Source organism: Temnothorax americanus, unplaced genomic scaffold, assembly GCF_048541705.1.
Source record: "Temnothorax americanus isolate GAGA-0224 unplaced genomic scaffold, ASM4854170v1 Scaffold1, whole genome shotgun sequence".
NCBI classification, from domain to species: domain Eukaryota; kingdom Metazoa; phylum Arthropoda; class Insecta; order Hymenoptera; family Formicidae; genus Temnothorax; species Temnothorax americanus.
This window is the reverse complement of record NW_027509230.1, coordinates 3,502,269-3,525,041: the sequence shown is the minus strand read 5'-3', so window position 1 is coordinate 3,525,041 and position 22,773 is coordinate 3,502,269. Positions and strand designations below refer to the sequence as shown.

Below are 22,773 nucleotides of genomic sequence, written 5' to 3'. Positions count from 1 at the left end.
AACACGAGCAACGTTCGCCGTGTCAACGCGTAAAATGGCGTGGTTCGGCGATAGTTTGTCCAGCCTCTCCAGTTTAAAGGGACAGATCACGAATTTCACGAAGGAGGTCCTGTCCGACGGTATCGTTGACGAAATAGGTGCGTACCGACGTCCCGAAATCGTAACGCGACTCTGTGATCTCGATGTATTCGTAATGCGTAATTTTTCCAGTAAAGGGTTAGGTTACGGCTGTCAAATGACGGTTCTACCTTACCGAGAAACCGTTACCGACCGAGTTCGTTTAATCACGTACGTGTGTGGTTCGCGCGAATTAAACTGTTCTCGATCGGTCCTTATAAAATCTTCTTAGCGGCTGTAATCAAAACAGTATATACTTATTGATTAATAAAAAATTTTTTTTATCTTATTTGTAATTTATTTTTGTAAATTACAAAAAAGATCAAATTTATATTTTATATTAAAATATTACTAAATATAACGAATAGATTTGAAAACCAGAAAATTAATACTGATTTTCATTATTTATAAAAATTTATTGTTTTATTTTTTCTGCTAAATTGATTTTACGTGTTTCGTTTCAATTTTGTGTTCGTGATCTTAGGGATGATTTTTTTAAAAAATTACCATAATAATTTTTTTCTAGTTATTTTCTCATGTATATAAATTCATGTACATAAATTAATAATACAAGTTTCATAACACTGACTAGTACGCGGGCGAGCGCGATCGCGGTCAATTAATTTTGACCATTGTCTAATTCCCATTTTCCACAGACGAACGATCAAAGGCATTGAAGGAGGCGGACGAAAGATGCAGCCAACTGCAAGATATGCTCACCACGAAAGATGCGGAAGTGAGTGTGTTTGCATTACGTTACAAATTAGTTTATATTACGTATAGCTTGCGCATATTATATTTATATTATATATATATATAATCACAGTTTTTCACAGTCGTGAAAAGAGATATATCCGAAGACGTGTAGTCGGGTGATTAATTATTTATAACTCGACACGCGCGTTTACGACTTTTTCTTATAAACGATTCTCGCTGATAACCTTCGTGGGTGTATTTCCCACGTCGTCGTGAGAAAAAAAAATACCAAAAAAGTCACGCTCGATATACGCACAGATGTCCGCTTAGTCCAGATAAGGGGGAAAGGGCTGCGTTGTGATTAGAAATTATTTTAACAGATGTCGCGTTCCCCAATAATCGCGAACGAGTGTAGAGCAAACACACCGCGCGTTCCGCCTTATCCGTTACAATGATGTTACGATCACGGGGTCTTTCAGATCGGTCGAAGACGGCGGAGCCGGCGGGAAAAATATGTAGGTACCTGAGCTGAGAGTGGAAAGAAAAATATCTCTGATTATATGCGAACTCGTGTTCGAAGATATTTCCCATCAGATTGGTGAAAGAGCGTCACGATCGTGCGAGGCACTTCATATACCTATATCTATACGACCGCTTTTTTTTACCTCGCGGCGAATGGCCGACGGGGGCTCGGTGGGGAAACCCCCGCGTCCGGGGACGAGGGGTTTTGGCGGGGTACCCAGGGGTCATGCGAGATAACGCATCGAGGATCGTGAGAGGGTGGGGGACCGTTATCGCAGTGCAAACGTGAGATAAGAGCGGCAAATGTAAACGCGCATCGTACGTCCTGTGTATATCCACGAGGCACCACCGGACTTCCTTCTGACTGTGCTTCCTAATATTTAAGCCGGGGGGACAACGCCCGATCGTCTTGAGCGCCCGGATCCCGGATCAGCTCGCGGCGGGATTCTTATATACCGAATATTTCACCAGACAAATCCCTCCGCGAGCGCAGATCCGAACGCCAAAAGCGGTCTCTCTCTCTCTCTCTCTCTCTCTCTTTGCTTGGCGACAATCGCGATAATCGGCAATAACATTTGTTGCTCCGAATTTATGGGGGATTATTTATTTCCGAGCAGCCGTTTCAATCGACTTGCCCTCGATCGCTTTTCGATATCCCCGTTATCGCTCGTTCTATTAATAGCGTTAAAATTTGAAAAATTATCTCAATAATATGTCGATAATAAGATCTAATAATAATAAATATTAATGCCCGTTATCGTTTCTTTTTATACCGTTACGAGGTGATACGTGCATCACGTGCGTCACGCGCATGAGAAAAGAACGAAGAGGAATTGTCGTGTTATATGAATATGCAATAGTTATAACCTTGGCGCAATTTTTTTTTTTACACGTGATTTTAATTTATATGTGTAACTTACATAAGAATCGTCTCTCTGTCGTATACCAGATTTCTCTCCTGCGCCGGCAGAATTGCGAGCTGCAGCGAACCGTCATCGAGATAAACGCAAAGTCCAAGGAATCGGTAAGTCTCTCGATGGTTCCATATATTAAATAACTTGGCATTGCCGCGAGAGCTGCTAACGGTCAAGGAAAGATTAAAAAAAAAAAAAAGAAAAAGAAAAACGTCTATGCTATTTGCATTCGACTTTTTGCGGTATTTCGAGGCAATGTGGAAACGGTCGACACAATTATTTCTCGTAGTTGGTTAAAAGGTATGACGTTGCATGTCGGTGGGCAAACGAAAAATAGGAGATAGAAACGGACAAAGAACGACGGGCGCGTCCCGTTTCTTCCTTCTCCGTATGTCGTCCTTAATTTTTTTTTTTTTCCGTTTCGAACGGACGCGCAAGTGTAAGCGCGATTTTTCGCGAACGTTCGACGCGCTGGTTATCACCTCTTCAAATGTATAAGAACCGCTCGCGATTACGTGACCTATAAACCGCGCGGAGCGTCGCCGCGCGTCTCCATGCACCGCCTCTCGGGGCCCCTTTCCTCGTTAACAGAGCCGAGACTCCCGGGGCCTCCACATCACCGCGATAATTCATTGTTGTTACATCATTGTAATAATAGAGCGATTCATTGTCTTTAAGTTACCCGCTGCTGCCGCTCATTAGGTTGCAAGTACGATAATACGCGTGCGCGCGCGCGCGCGCTCGCTCGCGTATTTGTACATGTGTGCGAGAAGCAAATGCACCCGCGATAACGGCAACTAGCCGTTTGGCATTATTTAGCCTTAGCGGATATAGCCGATAGTAATTGTTAATAGCGGGAAGACCATTTTTTTTCCTTATCACCACCTAGATAAGAAACTCTTTCGTTTCGTTGGCGTATAGAACATCGTACAATATAATTAAGAGTACTTACGAAAAGGCCCGAGCGATGCTCGGTATCGTCGGCCCGAAAAACGCGTTTCAGATTTCTGTTTCACGGCTCAACCTTTCATCGTGTAGATTTGTAGAACGTGCGTTAGGAACGGAAGATAAGAAGGTAACGCGTCGTCGGCTGCGTTCTTACACTTTATTACGTATCTTGGATCAACAAAGGATCGGTCTCACTTGCCGTGGAATGTGTCACGAATTTCTCCGGGAAGAGAATTTCTTTTTACTTCTTCTTTCGGGCGAATCAACAACCGTCTTTTACCCAATCTTTTCCTTCCCTTCTTTTTTCCGCGCCAACGACGCGCGTGTGCGCGCGTATTTTTGTCATATTTACATTGAAACAATTATCGGATGTTTGATATTACTTTCAAAATCGTTGCGACGCGTCAAGAGACGTGTGGCCTGCGTGCAAAATCGAAGAGATGTATAAATGCGAATTGCCGTAAATTGAAAAGACGACGAGAGAACGTTGTATATATACATTAAACTTTGTATATTAAACGCCACGTCATTCTTCATTCCTGATAATCGATAACGTGGCAGAAGTAACGGAGAGACAAGAGCACGTCGGTTTTCCAATTCCTTTATATTGTAAAGGCGGAAAATGGAAGGCAGAAGGATGACGCGATGATTCATCGCCCGCGCGTAGTTACGTGAGTATATAGTGCATCAGTAGTCCTTGGAGTCTTTATCGAAACGAGCGCGCATCAGTTCAGAAATCAATGCCTGATACATTACTTGTAGTTTAAATGATAGAGAAATTTCACGTTTTTCGTTCCAAATGCGAATTTCGATCGATGATGACGAGTGCCCGAAGCATCCCCGCGCGTTTACGCATGAGTAATGAGACAGCTGCGCACCAAATTCCAAAAAGATTCCCCCAAAAATAGAAAAAGAAACAAAATATATAATAATATATATATGTTCTCGAATTCGTCAGTCTCGCCGTTCTCGCCAGTCGTAACGCATGCGCGAGAAATTACACTTTTAAATCTGCAGTACTAAATTATACTCAATTTGAGTCATTTTTAACCATTTCTATACAGGTCGCCGCTACTCGTGCTCAATGTGTCGTTAATTTAATTAAAACAATGTTAATTTAATCAAATTAGAGAAAAAGCCATTACGGTTAGGACTGGATCTTGGTCGTCTAATAATATTATTCGCGTGAATTTATGTACAATTCATCGTCCTGTAGCAAACCACGCAATATTAATTTAACTAAACCAGTGGAGTTGAAATAACACTGTTTGGGGTTGAAATAATAAATTTTGACACACATGGTGGTTAAAAATAACAAAACATTATTTAACTCAAGATATCGGTGTGTATTAAATTTTATCCCTTAATATTTAACAGTGCGGAATACCGGGATTTCTTCGTGGCATAATAACAATAAAAAACTTCATATTCTGTGATATAATAACAGAGAAAGAGAGAGGCTCGATCGATTTCGATTAGCAAGTTCACGTACCACCCCCGCTGTTTCACCGTCGGCGTCGTCTCGATAACGCTCCGAAGTGCGATAAGCAATACGCGATCGGGGGTTGCTCGGTTTTTCAGCGATAGTGGCTATGGCTACTCTCTCAATCGGGTGCCTATAAATACAGGCCTACGCGGGCTCCTGCGCGGAAGTTAGCCGAAGTGCCATTTGTGCGATAAAGTTGAAAGCAGATACGAAAGGTCTTTTGGAAAATTTGCCAAGGTTAGCGATACGTCGTTATTACTATTCTGCCAATCATTAATTCTACTTTGCGACCTGGCGCCGTTCGCTTGTTTTCAACTTATTTCAACGGGTCTGTTTTTTTTTTTTTTTTTTTAGCTGCATTGTCTGAACTGGGCTGAACTGATGCAATAAGTTAGAATGAAACATTATGTTTCACTTGCACCAGTTCAGCCCAGTTCAGCCATCGGTGCAGCTAAAAGAAATAGACCCAATATGTCTCGTCATTCGCACACTTGTTTGTTTTTTTTTTTTAATAAGTTTGCGTTGTTTTTCTTTTTTCCATGGAACGCATCACTTGCTCCACTCCCCGTAATCGATCTCGTTAATTTCACGGTTTCGTAAGCAATGCGACGTTGTCTTCACAATTATTGGAGGGATACAAAATTGTGCAAGGTTGTACCACCCTTATGGAAAAAGCTAATGTATAGTTGGCGAAAAAAAGCACACAAAACTGTAGCAATTACTGTAATATTTACTGTAGTTTTGTGTACTTTCTTCACAACTACAGTAGTCTTTCTGTAGTATTTTTCCGCAAGGGTAGAATCGCGCAGGAAAGAATAATATCGGTAGAACGCCATTAGCATCGCGCTGTATATATTCCACGAAGATGTATATTATGTATTGCGACCTGTAGTTCCACTTGTTATTTCTTCGACTTCGGTTCTCCTCTCTTTATGTCTTTTGTCAAAAATAATTTTGCGTAACTGCGCCGCGAGAGACCAAAGGAGATGCCACAAGTAACACATCAAATAGTATAAAATACGAGTATCTGTGATGCTTATATATATATAGTCATTCTTTTTTTGTCGTTGTCCTTCCATGATTCGTTGTGTCTCGTTGACAACGTATATCACTTTCCTCCTTTCTGTTTAAAATTTGTATTCCTAATTGTTTTCCCTCTGGGCGTGCAGGCGGAAAAGACGAGTCTCTCTCTGTGCCGATCTTTCTACGGCGATTACCGCGCGCTCTCGTCAAAATGTTCTCCCATTTCCTTCAGCTGTGCCCGCAGCAAACGCGCTACCATAGGGGCCGATAAAAAATGTCCTGTCGACGCCTGCGTTAATAACAGCGACGCGTTGTGCGTTCGTACACACGATTGCGTTCTAATGGCAAACGGTCTAGTTATTTTACGCCCGACTTTTAAATAATTTTGCCCGCGACTGTTGTGTAACAGCGATTCTTTATGACTTCGACTTCAGAACTGTTTATTGCCGAAAGGGTTTTCAAATATAAAAAATTAATCGTCATTCTATTAACAAATAGATTTATCCGTTTATCGTTACATATTTTGCATAAACATCTAGCTTTTGCTATACCCTTTGTCATTCCATCTCTGAGATTAAACAGTTCCATTTCTCTTCTCTTTACGGGGTGGGCTTGACTAGGATTGGAGGAGAAGTAAAAGCGTTCACGCGTTTCCACGTGGAAGATACGTGGCTCACACGGTTTGTCAAATAAATTTCACGAAATTTCACGATGTGTGGAAAACGCGACCCGACCTGGACGAGGGAAACGTTTTTCGGGAACATTTCCGTGACGTTCAGGAAGGTGCGGAGGGCAGGAAATCCTGATGAGGTGCTGCGACACGTATATGCACACGCTACGCGCTCCCTCACGGCACGCACGGTCTTACGTGTGCATCGCCCCGCGTAACCTCCACTTAGCCCCCCTTTCCCCGCCATCCTCCTTCTCCTCCAGCTCTACCACCACCACCATCTCCAGCTCTGCTAGCTAGAGTCGCCGCTACGCTAGCTGGTGAAAGATGGAACTCTCGAGACGTACAGTCATTCGGCAACGAGCACGCGTCGTGCACCTCGCAATCCGTACGTGCGCCAACCCGCGATGGACAGCCCGAAGTTTCCTTTTCCTTCCGGAAAAAGATCAGCCGGAACGATCGCGAACAATGCATCGGTATACCGCGAGTTCCTTGGAGAGCGACGCGCGGAACCGCAGCCGGCACGAGTTGGGCGACGAAGTCAACGATGATGACGACGACCATGACGACGACGACGACGACGACGACGACGATTATTCAACCTGCGTAACGTAAGCCGCACAATTTTGAAATCATTTCCGCCGCGGAAGTTCCGGATGCGTCATTTCGCGCGATCGGTACGCGAAATTCGTCGATTTTGCCGTGTCCGCGATCGAAGGGTCAACGCGACGCAAGGTCGCGCCTTTCAGCGCGGAAGGCTCGTTTTCTTCATTTTCTTCTTTTCCGCTTGCTTTGCCCACCTTCGCCTCGGGGACACGCCGAGGAGCGTCGACCGGCCACGTTCGGTTCCCCGTCGTGAGGAAGTAACGTTAAAAGCGCAAAATTTTCACGACGTCGCGCGACACACGCAGCTCGCGGCCGCGGTACGAAGAAATAATGTGTGTATATACAGCTTAGAAATAATGTATATAGAATTTTCTATATCGCGCCATTATTTCGCGCGCAAAGCGATGACCAGGCAACTTAGCGCGCGCACGCGCGCATCATCCGCCGACCGCTATTTCGTAAGTTTCGCGTCGAGTTTCCCCGGGAGTTTTCCCTCTCTACGGGCGCGCGTGCGAGGAGTTTATAGTTAATTCATATAATTCAACAATTGTTTCCTCTTCCGCGCGGGAAGATTAAACGCCGTCGATTTATATCGATCGTCAAAGGTAACTCCATTTTGTAGTTTCATACGCGGGCTCGTATCTCCCCTTCCTCCTCCTTTTTTCCAAGCCTAAAGTTTGTCGAGCGGCATTCCGGTGCTGCGAAGATTATAGAAACGCTTAGCACGGGCATTCTTTTCAATGTAAAAGTAATAACGTTTGTTTTATTCCTCCCGTTTCTCCTCTTCTCTCCATTCGACATTATAATTTGCTCTATTTGCGTTACACGTTTTACAGCTGCGATATAGATATATGTGCAATAGCGGAATAACAAAGATATCGTCAACTTTCAGATTTCCTCCTCGATTTAATGGTAATTCTATGAAGCATTTTTAGAAATATGCAGAATTTGACGCACTTTCTCCATAAAACTATTTTAATTCTTTTTTATTTTAACAGGTCTAATATTATTGTATTATAATATAATACTAATTATATACACTAATTATTGTATTATTAAATAATTATACAATAGTATTGTATTAGAAAAAATTATATTTTTAGAAACATAGAATTTGATATATTTTCCCTCCGTAAAACTATCCCAATCTTCTTTATTTTAGGTTCAATATTGTTGTATTATAAAACATTATTTTTTAAATAACAATACAATAGTATTGTTTTATAAAACATCATTTTTTAAATAACTATACAATATTAGGTATTGTATTATAAAAAATTATTTTTCTTACAATTATATTTATGTAACAGTATTGTAATTGTACAAAATTCTCCAAACAATATGGAAAGTAGAAACGGGAAGCTCGGGAAAGCGGAGGCTATATAATTTGGCGGCGAATATTTTCGCGAGCGTTTACAAAATGCAAGAAGGCCAATGTTGAGCGTTGGAAGAGCGAGCGGTGCCTTATTTATTTTTATTCAGCCGCGGCGTGTTACGTGGCCACGTCGAATTTGCGCCTTTTTCGCGTTAAGCTACGGCTCGCGAGTTATCGGTAGATAATGCACGAAGGACAAGCTTACCTATATGATTACTTAACCAACGCGACGCGCGATTATATACCCGTGCGCCCGCACGACGTTGGACGCGACGGTATATCGTTGCCGGTTGCAAAAATCAGTATATTAAGTACTTGCAAACTATAAAAGCCGCGTTGGCCGCGCGCTTATCGTACGTCAATCGAAATAAAAAATTCCAACTTACGTGCACGCGCATCGCGCGCACGCGTACGCGCGCTTTGATTTGATTGACTCGTGTCAATCTCACGAAATGGAAAATATATGAAAAGGTATTGAAATATATTCGCTATAGAGCGACCTATCGGTTCGTTTCGCGGTTTTCCGCGCGAAGTCACCGTTTCTGAATCGCAAGAGGAAGGCTTATTCATATATGTATCGCGTACGCTACGCTCGCGAATGTGCGATATTTTCTTTGTTTAACTTGTTGTAATAGGACACTAAATGGACGTGACTTATAGGGTAACAATTAGGGGGTTCGTTGAAACCCATGGAATCATTCGGATATCCTTACACGCAACGGGCGGTATGTATATGTTCGGTGTACGCTGTTAAATATTAAAGGACAAAATTTAAATCAAACCTTGAGTTAAGTAATATTTTGCTATTTTTAACTACTAAGTGTGTCGAAATTTATTATTTTAACATAAAACAGTAGGTATTTTATTAACTCCATTGGTTTAGTTAAACCAATACCTTGAATTAAATAACATTTTGTTATTTTTAACTATCATATATATGTCGAAATTTATTATCTTAACGCAAAACTGTATTATTTTAACTCCATTAGTTTAGTTAATTAACGATATATTGGCTAAGAGCAGTGGCGAGTGGCGACCTACAAGAATGGTTAAAAATGGCTCAAATTCAATATAATGTGACATTACGCATTTAACAGTGTGTAAGATATACATGTTCGATTACGTATTTTGGATTCGGCATCAGAAAATTAAGTCTATTGACCTAAGTGAGGCACACGCGCGCGCGCGCACATGCAAATACAGTCTTGAAAAGGGGTAAAAGGATTCTGTGCAGATGGTAAAAAGTATTACGAGCTATTCATTCGCCTTCGCTCGCACAATGGCGATATAAGAACGCCACGTTTGTGCATTCATCGTTTCGAAGACTTTCAAGTATTGTCGTCGGCATTAATAAACATAAGCGTTAAACCGGAGGATGATCGGATATAGATATATATACGTATATACAAATTGAACGGATAGAGATGGATTAAACGCGCGACGTTCGACATCGCGCGCAAGCGACTTCGGCGATCCCGACGATACGAGAGAAAGATCACTTTCTCGAAGAAAAAGATATCGAAGATCTCGCCAATTATAATATCGGCGAATCAATGAGAGCGATATTGAGGCGTCGGTATCGAGACGTCTGTGCGCGGCTGGCGTTCGTAAAGAAAGATCTCTTTTCTCTCGCACCGCGATCAAAGATCAAGAACGTCTGGTGCGAGGCATAGAGGCATGAATCTTCGCGCGACACGGTTACCGCCGTATATAATTTTTTTTCCGCCGTATATACTCGCTGACTCTTCCCGTCGCGTCGTCTCCGATGACGATTTCTCGCCTCGAGGAACGCGCTGAGCCCTAACTTCTCAGTATCTAACACCGCGGCGACGGTGTGTTATTCGCTACGCTCGTTGATAATGCTCCTCTTCTTCGCGCGCATCCTCGCCGGCGCTGGAAGACGCGCGCGCGTTTTCATTAGCGTTCCCCCGTATCTCCGCGCCGTTAATTAATCGACCGAGAGAGGCCTTCGTCGAAGAAGGACACGACGCGACACGTCGTCGGTCGATTTCGCTGATCTCCCCATCAACGAGCAAATTCTATTATCGCGCCGCGGTGAGCTATCGCGTCGCGCGCGCGCGCGCGAGAGAGAGAGAGAGAGAGAGAGAGAGAGAGAGAGAGAGAGAGAGAGAGAGAGAGAGAGAGAGAGAGAGAGAGAGAGAGAGAGAGAGAGAGAGAGAATCGACCGAATGGAATATCCATGATCGAGGCATTACTTGACACAGGATATTCGACAATATGCGAGGGTCATGCGAGTCGAAACCGGAAATAGTAACCCGCGGTTCTCATTCCGTCGAACGGAAATTGCTTTCCTCCGGGGCGCGCGCGCGCGCGCCGCGCCGGACTGTCACGAAAATCAGCGCGATTCCCGAATTCCGCTCCTATTTTTCTCTCCCGTCCCGATCGAAATATTCCGGAATGTCATTTAGACGCGACGTAATCGCGTAACTGGAGAACGTCGGCGGAGAGTGCGGAGTTTTTATTTACCGCGCGTCCCACCCGACCCCCCGAAGTCCACTTCATTCGCGCGCGCACGCGAGCGCGAGATGCAGACGAACCTGGAGAACGCAACCGAGATGCTGTTATTTATTCAGTATTATTTGTCGAACCCCCCCCCCCCCCTGAACCACGGTGAACATTGCGTGCGCGCGTGCGTGCGTGCGTGCGTGCATATGCGCAACGTCGCGGCCACTCGGTTACGTCACTGGCATCGTGGACATTATTATGTTCCTACTGACGCAGGTACAATATGCCTGCCACGCTATTAGAGCAGACTGCGTTAACCTGAAACCCCTCCACGCGAGCGGAGTGTGTTTCATAACGTCGCACGCGAGAGAGAGAAAAAGAAAGAAAAAGAGAGAAATACCTGTAAAGCGATATATCCCTTATTATCAGCAAAAAAGGAATGAAAAATGCGCGCAAAGTGGCGCGAGTCGCCCGAGAGATGCCTCGTACACACGAGTGTCGCGATCTCGCGTCCTTGCTACCTCTCCGAGGATGAAAAACGACTTCGAGGAAGAAAAATGTCTTCGCTCGCGAGCATGTACGTGGCGATGCGTTAGCGGCCTGTTAAATCCCGATTATACATATATATATATATCTAATTTTTTTTAATCGTATATTAGGCGATAAGATCGAGCGATACTCGACGCGTTCTCCGCCGTGGCGAAGATCCGCTTGAAAAACCTACGAGAGAAAGAGAGAGAATCGAATCGAAAGAAGCTAGAGAGAGACGCGCGTGTGCCTCCGACCAACTTGTCGCGCAAAAAGATCTCGAAGCGTGTACGATTCGAGCGAGCGCGTCCCAGTTGGGAAGAGAGCACGTGGCGTTATATAGCGATGTAATAGTGATTTCATTGCCGGCCCGTATGGACATGTAGAGCAAACATCTGCACGCCGAATCGGCGTTGGAGCGCGAGCTCTGTTAGAAATTCGTTCCTCCCAATCGACTCGTTCTACCGTTTCTTTCGTTTCCTCCTCTACTCCCCCTTTCCTCTTTCTTTTTCTCCCTCGTATTTTGCCATTAAAACCGCAACGCACGACGACCGAATGCATCAGGTTCACCTCGTTAGTTTTTCATTCGCGAGATTGCGATAACTCGCGCGCGTTTACATTGCGATTGATAGTAACTTCCTTTCCCACGCTTAGTATCAGGATTGCGTTATCTATACGCGATGCGCCGACCGCGCGCGCGGAACGGCATTGCGACGATGTTGCCGTGTAGATATCGGGGTACGCGTACAACGTTGAAAGAAAAAGAGAAACGTTCGAAAAGGTGGTGGCTAAAAAAATATATTTCGGTGCGCGTAAAATCTCTCTAGGCGCACACGTTGATTTGAACAAAAATCCCTCACTCCCTCCTCCTTTCCCCCTTTATTCCGCGACGAACGCCGCTGCACTCCGGTCTGAAATAACAAATTCCGTCTATTGAATTATTCAGCTTTATGGCTTTGCTTTTCATTTGCACACAAAACGTACGGACGATTTTTACGTCGGTTTCATATAATAGCTCGATAGCGAGCTGGAAGTCGTAATAATAATTACTTGTCCGTCCGCGTCGTCCGAGACGGTTTTTGCGGGCGCGATCGTCGCGCATCGATGCGAGTCGATGCAAATAAATTGGCGTAATTGTATATTCCACTTTTGCGGATCGTCTGGATTTTACGTAAATGTCGTTTGCGAGCGACGTACACATCGTCGTCGCGGCGCGACGTTAGACGTGTCCCGTTCGCTCTTAACATACCGAAATGGTGTTAAAACGAATAAAAAGAAAAAGGCCGCCGCGGAGAAACGGCGGAGACTCTTGTCGCGAGCACTGTATGCAAGTCAAACGACGCATTATTCCTTGACCTGACCCAACGAAACCTCCTTTCATATTCATTAGGATCGTCCCACTTCAGTCCCCCCCCCCCTCCCGCCGCCGCTTTGGACCACGAAACGCAACCGTCGTGTCTTCGATGCAACGCACGAATCGATTTGTATGAAAGATACCGAAGGAAAAAAGAAATAGCTCCCACACAACGGAAGGGTTAAACAGATGTTAAATAATAATCCCACGATAAGGTACAGTTTTGGGGTGCCTTCACTGTTAAATTCCTAGTGGTAAATCATTCTCAATTTGAGTCATTTTCAACTATTCCTGTATTAGGTCTGCTCCTATTCGATATGTCGTTAATTTAAATAAAACAATGGAGTTAAAATAATATCTATTATTTTGTGTTAAAATAATAAATTTCGACATATATGATAGTTAAAAACAACAAAAATAATTAATCTCGACACATATATGGTACAGTTGAAAATAACAAAATGTTATTTGACTCAAGGTATTGGTTCAAATTTTATCCTTTAATATTTCAAGTATTCAACGGCGTAATTTTTCCTCCGAGCACGTTCAATTGGAGAAGCTGGAAGGCGGGGAACACGTATCGCTGACGGATCGGAGTGCCGAGAGACCGTATAGAAGAAGCAGCGACACCATATATTATCGCTCGTGTCTGATATCGCTAATCACGCGCTATCGGACGCGGTATAAATCCCGCGCAAAGCCGTATCTTTCGCTCGCCATCTCTCATCCGCGCTTTCCTCTCGTCGAACGCGCACGTCGTTCATCTCTTCGTTTCTTTTTTCCTCATTTCTTTCTCGATCCGAGTTGGATGAGGTGCGCCAGATGAGAATCGACGTTTTATCGCGTCGATCGTCCGCAGCACAATGCTATTCCCCGTGTCGCAGGGCCTAATGCATAACGCCCGTGCGTATGCCATTAGCATTTCGACAACGCGTATCGTTCACCTCGAAAAGATTTCCGTATCGGCTACGCATCTGCGTCGATGAAATGGGACACGCCGATCCGAATGGGTGTTTCCGTTTTCAAAGAGCCACACATTTTAAAAACATAAGCGAGAGACCTCTGCCACGTAAGAATCACTAATTGTCTCGATTTCCTGTTCTATTATCGAAGTTTCTTCCTCCTCTCCCACAAAGACACGTCCGCATCCGGCTGTAGACGTAGATTCTGCCGATAGATCTACGTTCAGCTTGGAGATGTAGATTAGATACAAATTGACTTCCAAATCAGAAGGCAAAACTCGCGGTCTCGACCTCTGGAATTTCGTTTTGAAAAAGACAGCTCGACGCGCGTCATCTTCGTAATCCTGTCTTTTGTTGCAGAGGGACGCGGGTCATTCCGATGAGACCGAAGGGATCTTCTGGGACCCGACGTGCGTCGACAATCGCAACGCCAGGAATCAGAGTCATGTACGCCAGTTGCAGGAGCAGTTGGCACAAGCCACCGTGAAAGTACGCGAATTAGAATGCGAGCTAAAGCACGTTCAGAAGGTAATAATTGTTAACAGCGGAGTCCCCCCGCCTCCTCCCCTGACCCCGATAATGCGACGTTATAAGTTGGTGGAAATAATATGCAGGTGAACAACGCGTCCTTCAAGGATGATATATCCGACGGACATCAGAAGGCTGAGGTCGTACGGGCGAAACAAGACATGCTGAACCGTATAATACAAATGGAAGAAAAGGTACGGAGCGATATATCAATTATACATTTTTGACATCATCTTCCTCTTACGATTCTAAATTTTAAATAAGGATGACCTCGAGTCACGGTAAAATCGAAGAGAAGGCGAAGGCTTTCTCGTGTAAAAAATAGAAAGCCGTACATAAAATATAAAGTTATATAATTAAAGAAAGGGAAAAAAAGAGACGTTTTTTCTCAGGAGTTAGATTTTTCACGTTGGAGTTCGTGCTACTTTAATCCGGTGGGAACAATTTCTTAGAAATTAATACTCGTTATATTGTTACGAGTAAGAGAACTTGTTCCCTATATACTTAATCTTTTTGAAGTTTCTTTATTAATCACATTACGATTTTTTTTGCTATCTTTTAATAGCAAAGCGATCTCTCTGATTTATTAAAGATGATTTTAACAAAATCGAATGGACAATTAAAATTTTATTGAAGCACATACTGAAATTACTTTTTAACGATATCTAGTATCGACCTTTTGCATTTTTTCGTAGACTCGGGAAGCAGAACGAAACGCTAAACATATCCAATTGGACGAAGCCAGTCTTATCAATGATTTTCGTTCGGTAATATCGAAATTGAATTCACGTGAGAAGTTCGATTTGGTCAGCGGGGCACTGAAAGCTTTACAAAGCGAAAACGAGACGCGTGAAAAAATTAAGGAGAAATCTAACGAGGAACTCGAGAAGGCTGATGATTTCGAATATAATCCTTTAGCTCTCAAACTTACAAGTTCGCAACAGGGCAAGCCGCACGATACGGCTGAAGAACTTTTGATCGACAAAGAAGAGATGTTGCAGAAGAGAATAGAGGAACTCCAAAGTGAAAATAAAGATCTTCTGGATGCTATGGAAAAATTGGACGAGGAACATACGCAGTCGATTGGTAAGTAAACAGTAGACTCTTTTCTATAGTTTGTCAATAGTTCTCGTTTAATAATCTTATCGTTGCCAAGAACTGTAGTGACATAAATTCCGATTTTTGCGCAGAAAAACTATTGTCGCTCAAAGAAGAAAGTAGTAAGAAGCATCGCTCTCTACAAAATACGTACGAACAACTTTCCATAGATTACAATGAGGCCCAGAAAAAAATAATCGAATTGCGAAATGATATGTTGAAACACGATGAAAATACCCGTACAGAAATAATTCATCAGTCTGTTCAGACGGATAATGCGGATAAATCGGACAAACACGTTCAAATAACAGTTTCTTCGCAGGAAGTTGACGTGGTATCAGAAACGAGCGGTCTAGACGATATTACCGAGAAAGTTAAAGCTATTTTAAAGAACTGTACCATAAGTAGCGTTGAACCGAGAGAATCGATCTTTGAAACTGTCGCGAAACAGTACGTCGATGCTAAATGGAAACTAGACGTTTTGGAAAGGAAGGTAACGGAGCTTACTAGAGATTTGAAGGAAACCGAAGAGATGAAAGATGGTCTGCAAATGGAATGCGAGGAACTGCAATCTCACATTGATTCGTTATTATTAGAGAAAAATATGAGAATTAAATCGTGTCAGGGCTTAGATTTGAATTTGCCATCTATTCCTGAGACAAGCGAAGAACGAGTAGCTTCTCTAGAAATGGATGTTGAATCTCTACGGGAAAAAGTAAAACGCCTTTCGGCTGAGAACAAGACGATACGAGAAACAAATTCAACTTTGCTCGCTATACGAAGTAACGAAGTGCCTTTAACAAACAACGATAATTCACAAATAGATAAAAATAGCAGACTGTATACATATGTAGAGGAAAACAAAGAGCTTCCAATAGTTTTAGAAAAGAGTAAAAGCTCAAACGAAGATATGGTATCGATCGAGCAATTGAAACTCGCTCATGAAAAGATGAAAGGAGAATTAAAGCTATCGGTATCCAAAACGAAATTGTTAGAAACTGATCTTGCATCTCTGCGGGATACTGTAAATAAATTGGCAGAAGAAAATAAAGATTTGTTACAGAAGAATGAACACTTTGAGATGCAATTATATGATAGGGCTTTGCAAGCACGTGACCTACAAGAAGAAAATGTTTATCTGTTGGAAAACTTGCGAGAACGGCTCGACAAAGCCAATCGTGAAAAATTAGATTTGGAAAATGATATTTCACACAAGGAAGAAGAATTGGACGCGATGCATATTCAAGTTGACATGAGACAATCTGAAATAACAAAATTGAGTCAAGATAATGACAAATTAATTAAAGAAAATATATCTCTGTCAGAGCAATTAACTGCTACGCACGATGAATCTTTGGATAAGATAGAGTTGGTGAACACAGAAATGTCGTTGCTTCAGCAAGAGCATGAAGATTTGAAACAGGAGGTGTCGATTTATAAGGAAGAATTACCTGTGCTGAAGGAAAAATTATGCAAGACGCAGGAACGTAACACAAAACTGGAAAATAAATATTATGCGTTAAAGATGCAAAATGAGGAATTTGAATTACGTAAGAAAGATATTCAAAGTCAAGCGATAGAAATAGAACGACATGGAAATGAATCAAGTCTTAAAGAGACGTTCACAGACGAATTGAGCTTGGCACGAAGATGCGAGTTTTTGGAGCGAGAAGTTGAAATGCTTCGTAAGGAAACACAGAAATTTGAAAAAAATACGACGGAGATATCGTCGGCAAACAAAGAGGAAGAACTTTTAACTGCTGAAGATAATTTAGTCGGAGAAAACACAGGTACAGAAGCAGAAAAGCGCGATTTAATGACAAAAAATACGGATATGTCTGACGAACGACAAATGTTTAAATCAGTTGTCGATGAAGAAAGGCGAGAAAAAGATGCCGTAAAAGCACAGAACAAAAACTTAATGGATGAAATTAACGATTTGCGCAGCAAGTTACAAACCGCTTTCGAGAATAATAAAGAGTCGGCAGAGATGGCTAAAAAGACTATTGAAGATCTTTCTCATATTATTCAAGAAAAAGACCAAGAGATAAACATTTTACAAGCTGAGATAACTCACGCGAAGAATATTATCGCGCAGTCTTTGTACGACCTTGCCGCGATAAAAAATCAGAAAAATGAGGTCGAACAACTCGTTTCTGTTAAACACAATGAGAGCTTACAATATCAAAACGAGATTCAAAAGTTGATTCAACGCGTAAACGAACAAGAGATTCGTATTCAGGAATTAATTTCCGAGCGAGCAGCGAACGAGATGCGCAACAAGGCGAATGTAGAAAATCAACAAAGAGGCCACGATGGAGTCGATCATTCCAGACAAAATGCCGAAATCGTCGCTCTGAATAAGAAGTGCGACGCCTTAGAAGCTGCTCTGGTGCAAGAACAGTCCAACACTAGACTCCTGCAGAACCAGCTTACTGAAATTCAAAACAAGGAAGCCAACTCCGCTAAAGAACTAGAGAGACTGAGAACGCACTTGGTCGAAATGGAATCGAGTTATACGGAGGAAGCCTTGATCGCCGAGAATAATCGTCAAGAGTTAGAAGCGAGATTATTACAGGCCGAAGAAAAAGTGAAAAGTAGTTCGACCGCCTTCACATCGGCAAATATCAGGGCTAATCAGCAAGTGGAAACGTTGCAGCAACAAATAGCTCTGATTACTCAACAGAGGGATCAGATACAGGCGAAATTATCCGCCGCGGAGGACAACATTCAGCTGCAGTCTGCCTCATTGAATAACTTGCAAATAGTTTTGGAACAATTTCAACTAGGTGAGTAATAGTATTTTATAACACATCATTGTTACAATATATCATATCAGCATGATACTATGGTATTATATAATAATTATATATATCTGTAACATAGTTTTCAAATACTATGACGTGTTGATGATATGTCGTATTTACAGATAAAGAACGCGATGTCGTGGCGGCTACGGAGAGACTTCGATCTCGACTCACCGAGTCATATGAGAAACAAGATAAATTATTAGATGACATGTCGAATCTTCAGGTTTGCCTTTATATCTTTCCCATGCATTCACATAACAGCCCGACTGAATTTATTTTCTTGCAAAACTATATATCGCACATACGTGTGCTTACAGCAACAATTATATGAAGCTAGAGAATGCTTGAAAGCTGCCTCTAGACTGAGCGAACAACTCGAGAAGAAGGACGAACAAATCGAGCGACTCAACGAGGAAGGTAATTATATTGACCAAAAATTAACGTATTTCTGGCGTTGCCTGCATCTTGTTCCCTGTTTATGGCATGATTAGTGTTTTTCAATTAAATTCTTTTATGCATCGTGAGAAGCAAGTTGAGAGAATGAGTTTTCTTTTTATCATGATATAGAAGACTGGTCACGTATTTTTCTTACACATATTTCTGCTTTTATTTTAACCCATTGTGATTGACTGACAAAGCGCGTCGAGTTGCGCGCTACGGCACAAATTTAATAACGCATCAAATATAAATTCTATATAATATATGCATAGACGTAATGTGTAATAAAAAGAAAGAAAGAAAGAAAGCATGAGATTAAAATCATGTCAGGGCGATTCGATAGTATCATCCTGCTGCGTCGCGACAACTTCGTACTGTCAGCGAAGAGTGCAACACATCTTGATAACAGTGAAAAATTGATCACGCTATTTAAATATATAAAGTATAGTAAGTTGTTTTGTGAGAGAGTACAGCCAAAATTTTTTGCCAAATGCTACGAACACTATAGATCGCAGCACATATAAATTAATCTGTCAAAATGATATGTAAAAAATTTCCATGTTCCTTCTCTCTCTCTCTCTCTCTAATGATAACGATATTAAAGTTTCCTAGCGGCTGCTGCGATGATAAATCGGCAAAATATTCGGACACGTGTCGCGAAAGCATTACTAAATTCTTGCTCTGCAGATCTCTGAACGGAATATACGTCAATCTTATACATGGCTTCTTTGTAAATAACATAAAGCACACGCCTCGCATACGAGGAATCGTTTGGATACGATTTAGGTTTAGGTAGCACCGGAAGGGACGTCATTCGTGTATTATTACGTAACATGTAACACACACGAACGGAGGAGAAGATACGATAAAAGCGTTGCATTTTGTCGAGAGCGCAAATGAACTACAGTTGTAGAATTATCGATGTGTTCGCGTCCTGTGACTAATCTGCGAAAGCAAACACGTACACAATCCGGTGATGTAGTCAAATATCAGCTGGTAATTCTGGGATTTGTGACAGTAGCCCAGGATTCTTGCTGGTATCTGGCTACGAACTGGATCATCGCCTTTGCATACTCACATATCACGTATTGGTTGGTTCATGCAATTACCGCTGGTGCTGGTACTACGTTTTTTTTGCACTTTACCACATGCGAGTTCTTGTCTCCCCCCCCCCCCATTCCTCGTTGGTGACTCTAACAAAAATACGTTCAGAAACTTAAGCAGAAAAAGGACAGGTATTAACGTTACAATTTCTTTTTTTTTACATGACGAATAAGCTCAGTTCAGTATCCTCAACGCCTGTTTTCGATCGAGTCATTTATTTCGTGTTATTGTTATCTCGCAACTAATTATGAGTACGATGACTAATTAACAGTACGATTGAATGACTGTATACCATAGCGATTCCCCAGTAGCAATCTATTTCTGTGTGTTACATCAAATTTGTACCTTATTATTACCTTTGCGCATGTAGTAGGTATTGCCTTGTTCATTTTACATTGTCTAATAATGTAATAATCACGCAATAATGTAATTTGATAATGTATTTTATCTGCCCGAAACGCATGCAAAAAATAGGACGATGTACAAAAGAGGATACAAAATATTTTGTAATTTGTCGGACCTGCTCTACGTGTAAGCCAGCTGTATTAACGATATTTAAACATCGAATCGTGCGATCATAATTATATACTAATTATAATGACAGGTAGGATTGTTACGAAACAATTGCCACTGCTTTTGTTTACAATCCTTCTCCCAGTATTATTTTATTTTTTCTAAACAAAATACGTTGGAGTTTTAATTAATTTCTATATATAATCGTTTGTGTGGAGAAATCGAAGAGCTTAGGCAATTCGAGACATAATTGAATGATAAAACCTCACGTTTAATTTCACCTTTGTTTAATTTCACGCAAGATTGCATCGTAGTGATGAATTTGAAATATTCCATATGCTGCAATGTGTACAAGTACGAATATTAGATATATATAAATGAAGAATATTAAATAGAAGTAAAAATGCAGAAATGTCGAATATAAATGCATAAACGAACACGTAGTAATAATTTGGTAGCGATGGCCGTGGGTAATCTCATGCGGTAACTGTGAGCGTGTAAATACGAAAAGCTCATATTACCTCGTGGGGTTTCCCACCCGTTACCAAGATTCGTCAAAATTATGAGCTTCTTAGATCAAAGTCAAAGATCATTTTTGACAGTCAGAAAAAAATCGGTCGCTTTTCTTTGGCCTTTAGTAAAAGAAATTTACATGTAATTCTGTTTTTTTTTTCCTTCAAGTAATAAATTTCGAGGAGTGGCAAAAAATAAAGCGTTACGTATGTAAGTTGCTCTCTTTCCCTCTCTCTCTATCTCTCTCGGAAATTCCGTTCGAACGTGCTCCGGTACGTGACTCCGGAGTACGGATCGTTTTACTAAAACGCTTCTTTAATTCTAGTGGCATGCGCGCAACCTTAGTTTCGTAGAACGGCATGATAAACGAGGAATGCAGCATGAGCAACTTAAGGCGCAGGCGAGAGTATTGCATCAGGTACTGGTGTGATATCGAGGCAACCAGTACTTGTGTTATACTTACGCTCGTGTCTTTTCGAGCTACCAATTCGAGCCGACTTTACAACGATGGATGCCGCGCATGGTGTACATAAAAAAAAATCAGAGACATTCCGCAATCGATTCCTTAAATAAGTATCAACCACGCTCCGCAAAAGATACGTCGGTTCCCTGCGGATGAATGCATTTGCTAAACCCTCTCTACCTTCTCACTTTTCTCTCCAAAAATAAATTTTAAGAAGAAATTTGCAATCCTTTACAAAAAGTGCTCGATTACAATTATTTCATTTATTAATCGTATTAACGGTAATAGATGTGACATATGTAATATTCGTTTTTAGTGGCACGATTGACAGCATCCTTGAATTTCGCTGAGCACAAGATGAAAGAGGTGGCGGAACACGACGAGGGAAAAGTCGACAAGTGAGTAAACATATTCCTTTCTTAACGAAACGAACGAAAATTATCTTCTGAACAATCTTGCAGAATTCTCGTGAAAAATCTTCTCTTGGGTTACTTGTCTTCGGCCACGTCGGACAAGTCTTCGATCCTCAGGGTCTTCGCCAACGTCTTGGACTTCACCGAGTCGGAGAAGGATAAGACTGGCTTGAACAGCGTGACGGCGCACGGCAGTCAAACCAGCAAAAATAGTGGCGTGTCTTTAAAAGTACGGACTTATTAATTTTATTATACCGATCAGTATCAATACCTGTTTGCATTGTAAAATTCAATAACTTGACCAACTGGCAGTCGCATCGCCGATACCTAAATGATCTATATCTCGCAGGATCAGGAAGCATCCTTATCAACGGCCTTCGTGAGATTTCTAGAAAGCGAATCCAAGCCGAAGCCTCAGTTACCAGCTTTGCCGATCATGAATTCAGTAAGTGACAACAATAGCTCGGCGAGATAATCCTCCATTAAAAAACATTACTTTCATTACACGCTATAATCGCAGCCGTCATCGCGACCAGAACACAACAAACAGCAGTCGTCATCGTCATCGTCGCAATCTACACTATTGTTGTCCAACGTTGCTCTTCCAACATTCCCAGACTTTATTCCAGCCAGAAATACGGGATCTATTTTGAAGGAGGTGCTGAAGGACAGTTGATATTAAGGGCATTGTATTAAACATTGTACAAATAACGTTAGAAATTATAATACACTCCATTGTGCATTTTATATCAACCCACGATAGTTATTTCTATCACCTGACTGCATCCCACTTCAATCACCTTGCGAACAATCCTGGTAATTTTTCAAGTAGACAACTGTGTCCATATATATACATACATACATATATATAAAGAATGAGATTCTTGTTTCATTTAAAATAATTTTAATGTAGCCATATAATGTTACAATGAACGGAAAGTATACTATAGCGCTGCACTCTTTCGGCGCAGCAAAGTAACAAGATTTTCTATTTATATATAACACGGTGACATCTCATATTATATAAGTAATAAATACATAGTAAAGTTTCGTTGTGTAACTAACGCGCGTACTAAAGGTATAAATACAAAATAAGGCTATGTATTCAAACAAAATTTAGTGTACAAAATATAAATCTATTCAACGGTTTCATAACACATACACTATTACTATATTTTATACGAGAGATATATACACAGATCAGCATTTCTTCATTGAAAACTCGA

At 41.7% G+C, this 22,773-nt stretch overlaps 1 protein-coding gene across 2 annotated transcripts; it reads left to right on the top strand.

Moving 5' to 3' along the window:
- The first annotated feature begins 1 nt into the window (after position 1).
- LOC143894003 (uncharacterized) lies at positions 2-22,300 on the top strand. 2 transcript variants are annotated; one of them, XM_077399965.1, is made up of 13 exons: positions 2-137; positions 774-853; positions 2,285-2,359; positions 14,028-14,195; positions 14,282-14,389; positions 14,891-15,281; positions 15,386-18,082; positions 18,223-18,326; positions 18,421-18,520; positions 21,451-21,532; positions 21,596-21,776; positions 21,897-21,992; positions 22,068-22,300. In XM_077399965.1, the coding sequence occupies exons 1-13, from the start codon at positions 35-37 to the stop codon at positions 22,221-22,223; spliced, it is 4,341 nt and encodes a 1,446-aa protein (XP_077256091.1). In that variant the 5' UTR covers positions 2-34; the 3' UTR covers positions 22,224-22,300. The 2 variants fall into 2 exon arrangements, with proteins under 2 accessions (XP_077256091.1, XP_077256101.1); XM_077399975.1 differs by lacking the exons at positions 2-137; positions 774-853; positions 2,285-2,359 and adding an exon at positions 6,706-6,987.
- The last annotated feature ends 473 nt before the right edge of the window (positions 22,301-22,773 follow it).